Genomic DNA, 11,430 nt, shown 5'->3' on the forward strand with positions numbered 1-11,430 from the left:
TCCGCCCAAGAAGCGGAAAAACGGAAGGGGCGGGACGGACAATGGGTTCGGTCGGAGGGAAGACTGGAGGCTCCCGGAAGCTGTCCAGTGGTTCTGACCGGAAAGCGGAAGCGGCGCTCAACACGTGGGGGCGGTACCGGTCCGATGGTCCAGCGTCCTCTCAGTTTGTGGGAACTGAAGCTGGTTACGGACACCACTGAGAACTGGTGACGGGGCGCAGGGGCTGGAGAGAGGCTGCGGAGTCTGGGGACCCGCGGAGCGTCATGGAGGGTTCTGGGGAGCAGTCGGGCCCGCAGCCACAGCATCCCAGGGACCACCGCATCCACGACGGCGACTTCGTGGTGCTGAAACGGGAAGAGGTATTCAAAGCAGTGCAAGTTCAGCGAAGAAAGTGAGTCAGGTCGCTGGCCTAGAGTCCAACTCCCCATCTTCTAGATCTTCCCCATACCCCTCTCAGCAGGGTGTCATTTTTGCCTGTGTGGAGCCTCATCACCCACCTCTCTAGTTAGCTCCTCTTGGCTCCTCCCAAGGAGGGCTTTCCCCCCAGAATCCTATCCTCGGCCCTCAGGGTCTCCTACCCCTCCTGTCTTTCTACAGAGGCCCCCTTCCATGGTCTTATACCTGCTCCTGTGTCTTCAGCATCCTTCTCAGTCTTTCTGCGGAGTGCCTTTCCCATTCTTGACCCTCTAGTGCCCGGGTGCACCCCCATCACGCTTTCCCGACCCCTGTTCTGGGGTTCTCTTCTACTTGGTTCTGGAGATCTCTACTTTTTTCTCATAGAACCCATCCTTTACCCTTGATCTTATCCTTGCTTCTCACCCCACCCCAACTCCCTTCTCCTATAGACCCTCCTTCCTCCCAAATCCCTCAGCCAGGATCAATTTCACAAAAATGAAACCTGTCCGACCTTGTGTGATCTTCTGGGCTCTTCTCTCTACCGAAAGGGACTACTTGTCTACACTGAATAACTTCCCGTGGAATGTGTGGTCACTGTAGGATTCCCAATTTTACACCAGATGATGGGAATTTTTGAAAAGTTAAATTGCCTAGAAGCAGTTTGCTTAAGTTCTCAGAACTTGAAATTAGGTTTGGTTTGTGAATCTGCTGATTAATTTTCACTGATTGAGTATTAGGAAAGTGGGAATTTTGTTAATTTTTAGCAGACGTGGTGAAGCTTAGTCCCAGTTGCATATTAATGGTGAAAATATATTGGGATGTTTCGATTATCTGAAAAGTACAACCAGACTTTCTTTTGAGGTGGGTTATTATAGTGTTTTGGACAAAAAAGTAAGTTCAATGCAGTGTCAGGAAAACAGCTAGCAGACCATAACTCTAGGTGTTGTGAGACTTGGGATTTCTGCTAAGTGCTCAGTTCAGCAGATTCATTTTGCTTCAAATTATGACAACCAAGCTTTTGTGCACAGCACCAATCCACTAAAGAAAAAAAATACAAGGGGGGAGGGATTTCTTTTAGTTCAGAAATGAACTAAAGTTCAGTAAATGAGTTCAGTTCAGTAATATCTGCACCAGCTTTTAAGCCTTTTAAAATTCTCCATTGATAAAATCTTCATTTTGGTGGTTGAAATGAGAGAAAATTTATAGTATATCCTTCATCATTATGGCATTTTGTATTCTTTTTATTTTTTTAGAGAGAGAGGGAGGGAGGGAGAAGGAGGGAGAGAAACATTGACTGGGTTGCCCCTTGTATGCACCTGTTTGGGAACCAAACCTGAAAACCAGGCATGTGCCCTGACCAGGAGTTGAACCTGCAGCTTCTTGGTTTACAGAATGACACCAACCACTGAGGCACACTGGCCAGGGCTGTATTTTGTATTCTTGAAACCAGTACTTACTTACTTACTTACTTACTTACTTTATTTATTTATTTATTTATTTATTTATTTATTTAAGATTTTACCTATTTATCTTTAGAGGGGAAGGGAAGGAGAGAGGGAGAGAAATATCAATGTATGGTTGCCTCTTGTGTGCCCCCTGCTGGGAACTGGCCTGCAACCTAGGCATGTGCCCTGACTGGGAATCGAACTGTGGTTGCTTGATTCCCAGGCCCGCGCTCAATCTACCGAGCCACACCAGTCAGGGCCTTTTTTTATTTTTAGACTGGTTAGGAATGTGTGCTTGGTCCCAAGTACATAAGTTTTGGAAAGTGCCAGTAATAACTATTTAGATTTTTTAGTTGAATATAACATTGTTAGGTTGTAAGTTCAATGAACTCCAAGTTATGCAACTGTATAATGACTGTGCAGGGGAAACTTTGTTTTTTCTTTTTTCCTTGTTTTTTTTTTTAACTTTTAACTGATTTTAAAATGTGGTTTGCATGTGCTTCTTAAAAATGTGATTAGGGAAGAACTTTTTCATTACTAAGTAGGCAGTGAGCAATATCTGTTTCTAAAAAGTACTCTTTAGAGTTTCTAAAAATTTGGAAACTCTTTTTATCACTTTCCTGGGCAGAAGCCACAACATTAGTTTACATTTAGAAAATGACCCTCTGAAGTCAGCTACATCCCAGGCCACATTTTCCCTTCCCTTAGGGCTACACTCATCTGGTTGGCCAGAAGCAGTCCTAGGTATCTAGGAGACTGCAAATCCCACTCTTTCCCAGTGAAGACTTGGCTCCACATCCCTCTGACTGGACCCCACTTTTCTGACTAGGGCAGTGACCTTCCAACAGGCCAATGAGATTGAGCGACACACCCTCCTTTGCACATCAAACCAGCTGCCAGAGGGATAAACTCTACCCCAGCAAAGACCAAGTATTTCATTAGCACTGGGTCCTCAAAGAATGGGGAGGAGGTGTGCATCAAGGCTGAGCTGAGTTTCAACTTCTCTGTGAGGGTTTATGTTAGCAAATATGTTGAGTGCCATTTGTTAGGAACTTAAGACCCAATAGAGAAGAGAGTTGGCTCTATCGGTATAGTTTAGGATCTTGCAGAAATTCACTCAGATGATTCAAGTGAGGCGACTTAATGAAGTGACACATACACATAAACATACAGAGGGGTGGCAAGGCTTAGGGAACTAGTAGGGACTGGTGATGCACTCAGTGATCTGCCCTTTGCATTCCGTCATGATCACCCTCCACAGGAACAGAGAAAGGAAGAGAAGGTGTGGGGTGGGGCACAAAGAAAATTAACCAGATGTGCCCTCCAGGAGTCAGAGTTCCATCGGTGTGAGCCACATCCTGGAACTGGGCAGGACTTCTGAGATCCATTGGTCATGGCTGTGTGGTATAGTAGAAAGAACAAGGTTTGGAGTACAGGCAGACTTGGATTTGAATCCCAGCTCCCACTTTTTAACTGAACCTTGGACTTTTCCTTAAACCTCAGATTGCTGTTCTGGAAAGACCTGTGCCCCAGAATTACTTACTGTGAGAATTTAAAAAGTGTGAAATATCTGGCAGATACTGCCTAGCCCCTGACTGGCACTCAGTGGACATTAGTTTTCTTCTTAAGGAAGGGAAGGTTCTATTTTTTTGTGGGATTTCACTTTAAAATTATAATTAGATAAAAATCTGGGTAATGGGATTTTGTTTGTAATAAGCCATTCTCAATAAATGTTATTCTCACTGCCAAAAAAAAAAAAAACAACCAATCCGGGTGATGGGAAAAGCTGAAGTCACCTGGTGCTCAGCAGAGCATCATCAGTGTTAGGCGCCACTTCCAAATGTGTATATTGTCAGTAATGTATATTTGTAAATGTAATTTGCTTTTACTAGGTAATTTCCCAAGAAAACGGCCATTTAAGCTAGGGAATTTGTTAAATCCCTGCCATCTCAAAGATCGTTCAGTTTTGAGATTTTCTTATGTAAGTTACAAGGGGTATCAGTGTGTCTAGTGGCCTGGCAGTCTTAGCCACCCTTTATGCTGTTTCAGAGTCTGCAGAGCCTGTGAACTTGGACATCCTATCAGATAGTGCTAACTGGAGTCAGACCTATGCCTCGGAGGCGGGATGTCTTGTCCTTGTTTCTCATTCCAAATTCAGTTTTTTGTGGCTTCTTTATTACTGTTATGTCCCTGCCCCAACCCAATTCTCTCTAGTCCATTTGTCATTTCATGTTCAGAGATAATGCTGTAGATCATCCTTTGTATAGACCAGATTTGAAATAAACTAGAATGAACATTTTTTTTCTAAACTGAATGCAAGTGAGAATTGACTAATTGACTGTATTTTCTTCCCCAGAAAAGTAACCTTTGAAAAACAGTGGTTCTATCTGGATAACGTCATTGGCCATAGTTACGGAACCACATTTGAAGTGACCAGTGGAGGAAGTCTCCAGCCTATGAAGAAAAAGGAAGAGCCTCCTTCAGGTGCACTACTTTGGGTGTATGTAATAGGTGCTCTTGCTCCGGCTACTCAGAAACCTGTCAACCCTAATTAATTCGAAAGTGCCAACCCAGGCTATGTCTAAAGACAGCTAAACTCAGAATCTAAGAACTATACTTTGGTGCAATGAAACAAGGTGTGCCTCTGGCTTTGAGATACTTGGATCTGGCTCCAGCTGGTCATTCACTGGCTCTCTGACCTTGGGCCAGGCATTTAATCCCATGAGTCCTTTCTGCTTCAGTGTAAGAGCAGGTGCAGAGACCTTTCAGTGCCCAGAAGTTGAGGAACAGCTTTGAGGTAGTGAACATACTGGGAGAAGGTTAAGACGTCTGGGTTTGAATTCAGTTGACCAGGTGTAAGTTTCAGCTCCATTACTTGCCTTGTAACCTTGGACAAGTTATTCTCTAAATCTTACATCCTCATCTGTAAACTGAGGCAGTAAACATTTAACGCGTAGGCCATAGTGAGTCATAGGGATACATAGAAGGTTCTTAATAGTGCCTTACTTACAGTAAAGCTGTCATAATTTTAGCTGTTATTATTAATTAAAATTAAGTACTTAATTATTAAAGTAAATGTACTTAATATATTTTATTAGTAAAATAAATACCTTAAATAATTATAAAAATTAAATAATTAAAATAATATTAAAGTTAGTTAAATACTTTTAAATTAACATCCATATTTTTGTGAAGTACCAAATATGTTTCAGGCATGATTAGTCATTGCGATTATAGCAGTTCATGAAATGGATCATCTAATAAAATGTATTAGTGGAGCCCTGAATGGCACAGCTGAGAGGACTGAGCACCAACCTGTGAACCAAAAGGTGCTGGTTTGATTCCTGGTGGGTTGCGAGCCATGTCCCCAGTTGGGGGAGTGCCAGAGACTACCAATCAATGTTTCTCTCGCACATCAACGTTTCCTCTCCTTGTCTTTATCCTTCCCTTCCCCTCTAAAAATAAATAAATATTTTTTAAAGTATTAGTGGAGAATACCAAAAGTAATCTAATAGAGTAGCAAGCAGCATAATTTCAGATGGTGTTGTGTGCTATGAAGATGACAAAGCAGGGAGGTATACTGGAGGCTGAAGTGAGACCTGGCTGCGGTGATGAGCTCAGCCCTGATTGATGGAAAGGATGCAGCCACTCACATTGTCTTAAGAGTATTGCAGACAGAGGGAGCAGCAAATACCAAAGCCCTGTGGTGGCTTTGTTATTAGGGACTTAGAACAGAAACAAGGGCAATGAGAATGGGGGTCAAGAAACGAGGCCAGAGAAAGGTAGCCAAGGGCCAGTGCAGATCATCTTTGCATTGTATTCTAATTGCTACTGGAAGACTCTTTGTGGTTTGGTCCATCAGAATAGATGAGCCGATTCACATTTTAAAGATAACTCTGACTTCCAGGTGGATCATAAGGGGGCAAAGTGGGAGTGGGAAGAGGAGTTAGAGACTTAGAGCAGTGGCAAGAAAGGGTAGTAGGCTGGGTGGAACTGAAAGTCCAAATTTGCATGTATATTCCAGTGGAACTGGAAGGCCAAATTTGAGTGGCTGATGGGCTGGAAGTGGATATGAACTTAGAAGAAGGAAGACTTTTTAAATAATTTCAGATCATAAATGTCATAAAGCAATTTCCTTCCTTAGAGACCAAAGAAGCGGGCACTGATAATCGAAATATAGTTGATGATGGGAAATCTCAGAAACTTACTCAAGATGACATAAAAGCTTTAAAGGACAAGGGCATTAAAGGAGAGGTAATATTAAAAGGATATTGTGTTTTGTTTTCGTTTGGTATTTAGGGAAATGCTTGGTTTTTAAAGCAGATTTCACCCAAGGTAAAATGTAAAAATACTGTATACTTATTAGAAATAGCTTGGAATGTACATGCAATTCACTATGTCAGAACTTTCATTTCTTATGTGTAGGAATGTAAGTGAATGAGATTACTAATATTTTTAGCAAAAGAAATTAATAACTGCATATTAGAGCTTAACTTTATTTTCAGTAATGTTTTCAGCCAGTGACTTCAAGAATAAAGTTTCCTTTACCTCTCTCCTTTTTTTATTGTATATCCCTTTTATTTTAGTTTAAATAAAGTTATAAAGTACTTGTATTTTAATAAAAATTCTAGATAGAGTAAGAAACTACAGAATTCATCCGTTTAGACTTCTGTGGAAAAGGAACTAAGGAACTGGAGAATCAGACCTTTGGATGCATTCTGGGGTAAGAAACCTTTAAAGTGATGTGTTCTGTGAAAATAAAATTTCAGGAAATCTGCTCCTTTTCTTATAGGAAATAGTTCAGCAATTAATTGAAAATAGCACAACATTCCGAGACAAGACAGAATTTGCTCAAGATAAATATATAAAAAAGAAGAAAAAGAAGTAAGTTTGCTTGAAAAAGATAGAAACATTAAATCTTCTTGTAAACTAAAAAAAAATTATTAAAAATAAAATATTTTTAAACTGGTATTTAAAAATCGGTGTTCTGTTTTCTTCTTCCCCCAGATACGAAGCCATCATTACTGTTGTGAAGCCATCCACCCGCATTCTTTCGATTATGTATTATGCCAGGGAACCTGGAAAAATTAAGTACGCTTTGTTTCCTTTCAAAAGTATAATTGGGGGAGAACTTATCTTTAAGAAAATCATGATTTTAAGTAAAACAAAAACGTGCTCGCCTGCATAAAGTATTCTCCTACCCCATAAAATTGTAAGTTCTTTTTACCATTGCCGCCAAAGCAATCGATAATCTTACCAACATGCTTTTTAATGTGACAAAACTTGAAAAATGATGATTAAAATTACAGGCCTTGCCTTGCCAAAAATGAATGAACCGTTCTTTTTTTTCATAGCCACATGAGATATGATACCCTAGCCCAGATGTTGACATTGGGGAATATTCGTGCTGGCAATAAAATGATAGTGATGGAAACGTGTGCAGGCTTAGTGCTGGGTGCAATGATGGAACGAATGGGAGGTAAGTTCTAACATTTTCGAGTTCATGTTTTGAGTAAAGGAATCTAAAAAAATTAAAATTTCCATCTCATGGAAAGTGAGGTTGAATTACTGTGAGGTCATTGAAGTGACTGGGGCACATCCCCCAGCCTGTGCTGTGTTGGAGACCCCGGACAGCGGTTGCCCTTCCTGCTTCAGTAGCAGTGGGGGTGGTTCTCAACACTGTGGCTGGCTAAGACCTCCAGGGCAATGATATCAAGAAACTCTGGTATAGCTGTTGCTCATTTTATTGGCTTTAATTGAGTGGGGAAAATATTAGGAACGTATTCTCTGTTGGAAGATACAGGACAACCTGATTCACTTGCCCTTTCTGTGACCGCAGAGAAGAGAAGAACTTTTAACTGCCTTATTTGAAAGTAATGTTACTGGACTGGGGGAAAGCTGAGAAACAGTCACCAATCATGTGACATCCAAATTTGCAAGCTCACAGTTTTACTGTAGGGTCAGGTGGGAGTAAGCTTATTCAAGACTTTCTGTTTACCTGTTTTGGAATTACGTTACATCCATTGGGGATATTCATAGATTTCAAACTCCCAGAGGAGCTGCAGCATCTCATCTGTCAGCAGCTGAACAGTCAAGTAGGAAGATCTTCAGTCTTCTTACTGTGGGGGACCCTGAGGATTTGCAAAATCTGGAGTCATCTTCATCAAGAGATGTTTGTTTTCTCTGTTTAGGGTTTGGTTCCATTATTCAGCTGTACCCTGGAGGTGGACCAGTTCGGGCAGCCACAGCATGTTTTGGATTTCCCAAATCTTTCCTCAGTGGTCTTTATGAATTCCCCCTCAACAAAGTGGGCAGTCTTTTAAATGGAACATTCTCTGCCGAGATGTTGTCTTCGGAGCCAAAAGACAGTGCTTCAGTTGAAGAGAGTAATGACACACTGGAGGAAAAACAGACTTCAGAGCAGGAGAATGAGGACAGCACGGCGGAGGCCCCAGAGTGCAACCACCCCAAAGAACAGGAAACAGTGCAAATTATCTCTCCAGATCCAGCCTATAAGGAGCCTAAAGAGAGAGGAAGCAAAAGGGATTATGTAAGGATGTTAAAGGGTCCCCCCTGCCCTCATAATACTCCCCTCAGGGCCTAAGTTAATTCCATTTAAGCACTGAGATTTGATTTGGCTTTGCAGCCAAAATAATAAATATTAAAACAGATGGAGAAAGAGTGTGTTGGGGGGCGCACACACATGTGTGATATAATCTGTGGGATACAGTTTTATGATACAGAAACACTGTATAGAGGTAGCATAATGATCATTTTATAACATATGGGCTTTCTTATGTTTTCCACTTCCTTATAAATGACCTGCTGCTGCTTTAGTCCGAGTTGATAAATATTGTTAAAATGTTTTGACAGACTAATGTTTCCATAAGCATGTCTGAATGACCTTAGTACTTTGCTTTCTTATTTTTCTTGAAGAGTCAGGAAAAGCAGAGGAGACAAGAAGAGCAGAGGAAAAGACATTTAGAGGCTGCTGCTCTGCTGAGTGAAAGGAACGCAGATGGGTGCGTTGATGAAAGGATGCGGTAACATCTTGCTGTTCATGGGCTCTGCTTCAAACAGATTAGCATTCTCTGCTTGTCTGCTTTGGTTCTACGGGAGCAGAGACAATGATTCTGTCTTGGGTTTTTTAAGAAAGGAGGTTGCGTCTGGTAGAGGGAAATTGTTCTGGTTTCGGAGTCTCGAAAGAAATTTCTTCAATGATGGTGCATCAGCCAGGGCTGTGTAGTCCTGCCTATGTGCAGATGGGGGGGGGGGGCATTCAGATTGGTGTGAAACTGATGTGAGGGCTAAGGAGACCTGACAAGGAGAGAGAGATTGAGGTGCAAAGCCAGCATCAAGGCTGGATTTGTTTCCAAATGATTTTTTAATTGAAATGCCACTGGGGTGGCATTGGTTAGTAAATTTATACAGGTTCCAAGTGTACTCCAGGTGATTTTCTTAAATCAAGAATGTTAAATGCCACTTAGAGTTGCCAAGCACCTTGAGAGCTTATAATTCAGCTTGTGTTTCCTAGAAATTAGTAGCTCATGATTTTATCTGGAAATTTTGGAATGTTGTATTTAAAGCTCTTCCTTGTGTAAAAGTCATGCAAATAAATGCATGATCATTGTAAGTGTATTTTAAAACCTATGTTCCATTTTGGGATCAAAGAGAATAACATCTCCGACATCTTTCTTGCAGTTTAATTGTAGCCAGTCGTTTCCATCCCACTCCACTGCTGCTGTCTTTGCTGGATTTTGTGGCCCCTTCAAGGCCATTTGTGGTCTACTGTCAGTATAAAGAGGTAATGCTAAAATGGAGTGGAGGGGAACTCTTGCATTCAAGCATTGATTCTCAAATTCTATCCCGAGCACTAGTTCTTAACAGAACTTTCTTTATGCCTTCAGCCTCTGCTGGAATGCTACACAAAACTGCGGGAGAGAGGAGGGGTCATCAACCTCCGACTGTCTGAAACCTGGCTCAGGAATTACCAGGTACGCGTTCTTACAGCCAGGCTCAGGAGCTGCTTGCCCGAGTCTCTGGCTCCTCGCACTACTGCTCGAAGTTGTTAAATACAGATATCCCTGTTTCTGTTTACAGAGATGAAACAGCCTCGTGCCTATAACTCAGAGAAAGCGCCCTGATCTGTCTGTTCTGGCCCTTTTTTCCTCTTTTTATGTCAGGATCTATTATTCTGTAACTCCAATCCAGAGACATTTATAATGTAAACTGTTGAGGTTGTGTTTACTCATGGCGTCCAGATCACTGTGGGGGGATGACTAATAATTGCAAAATCCCCAAGCCAAGAAAGTGACCCTCTCCTGTCTGCTGAGGTGTCTTTGCAGCAAGTTTTCACTATCCGAGGGCTCTGTGTCAGTTCAGGTCAGTTCAGGAAGGCATTTGTCAAGTGGAATTAGAAGTGTAATAGATTTATCAGGGGAAATGCCTTTGAAAGATAAGCAGGGAGGGAGCAGGACTAGGCAGGCACTGGAGAGCCGGCAGACCCTGGTGCAGGTCTGGTGGCTGTGAAAGGGGACAGAGTGGGTAGGGGAGGGAGAAGGTCGCAGCCAGGATCATGCGGAGCGGAGCCCCAGAGCAAAGGCTTCCCAGGACAGGAGCGCTGTATTGGCCAGAAGTGGTGCAGCCCTGGTGGCCATACCCTATTATCAACTTGGAGCCAGCCCGTAGCCTCCCGGGGAGTGAATGCTGGGGCAGCTGCTAGAGGCCTTCTGCTGCTCGAAATCCTCACAGCCAGTTCCCTCTTGAAGAGAGATCTGAGGGGGCACCTCCGTGCTGCCACAGGCCCTGCCCTGAAGCTTGGACTCCTTGCATAACACAGGACACTCCATCCCTGAGCCATCCTGCCCTCCATGGCAGCCATCTCATTTAGCCAGGTAGCCGGAGAGAAGCCTTGCCGGAGTTCAGCAGGGCATTAGGAAAGGGAGGCTGTGAGTGCATGTCCAGCGGCTACGTCTCCTTGGACCCAAGCTCCGCTGTCGGCCATGAAGCACCTGTAGCCAAGGGCAAGAAAGCCACTCACAGGCCCAGAGCACTACGCAGGCCATTTGCTCATTTGCCACCGAACAGTTGTGTCAGGTTTAAGAGAAACAGCTTCTGTTTCGTTTTTCAGAAGAAAATCACTTAAACCAATTTATCTACTTTTTATCAGCACTATCATTTGAAGGAAGGAGCTCCTTAAAAACTGGTCTGTTTAAATCTTCAAGAGAATCTGTGTCATTTAAATTCTGATTTCTGGCATGTGTATTGTTAGCATGTTCTTTACCTGCTTGGGAAAACATGAGTGTCTGTCTTTCTGTCTTCTTCAGGTTTTGCCAGATCGAAGCCATCCCAAACTACTGATGAGTGGAGGTGGGGGGTACCTTCTCTCAGGCTTCACTGTTGCCATGGAAAACCTTAAAGCAGACCCCAGTCTCAAATCCAACTCGAGCACTTTAGAGTCACACGAGACCGAAGAGCCAGCAGCTAAAAAATGCAAATACCTGGAGTCTGACTCTTAACCTTTCAAAAGTTGCTTTGATATTTGTTCTCAGGCATTGTACAGTTAGTAATTAAATTTTAGATGTCATTA

General features: G+C 42.6%; 1 protein-coding gene across 3 annotated transcripts; it reads left to right on the forward strand.

Moving 5' to 3' along the window:
- Positions 1 to 110: 110 nt before the first annotated feature.
- On the forward strand, positions 111 to 11,430 carry TRMT6 (tRNA methyltransferase 6 non-catalytic subunit). 3 transcript variants are annotated; one of them, XM_037147813.2, is made up of 11 exons: positions 111 to 391; positions 4,198 to 4,325; positions 5,986 to 6,095; positions 6,634 to 6,725; positions 6,849 to 6,932; positions 7,196 to 7,320; positions 8,033 to 8,391; positions 8,778 to 8,863; positions 9,543 to 9,645; positions 9,749 to 9,835; positions 11,168 to 11,430. In XM_037147813.2, exons 1-11 carry the CDS (start codon positions 264 to 266, stop codon positions 11,357 to 11,359), a joined length of 1,494 nt encoding a protein of 497 aa, XP_037003708.2. In that variant the 5' UTR covers positions 111 to 263; the 3' UTR covers positions 11,360 to 11,430. The 3 variants fall into 3 exon arrangements, with proteins under 3 accessions (XP_037003708.2, XP_037003709.2, XP_037003710.2); XM_037147814.2 differs by having other exon boundaries at positions 271 to 359; XM_037147815.2 differs by lacking the exon at positions 5,986 to 6,095 and having other exon boundaries at positions 271 to 359.

This window comes from Artibeus jamaicensis, unplaced genomic scaffold, assembly GCF_021234435.1.
Source record: "Artibeus jamaicensis isolate MK-2021 breed Jamaican fruit bat unplaced genomic scaffold, CSHL_Jam_final contig_685, whole genome shotgun sequence".
Classification (NCBI taxonomy): domain Eukaryota; kingdom Metazoa; phylum Chordata; class Mammalia; order Chiroptera; family Phyllostomidae; genus Artibeus; species Artibeus jamaicensis.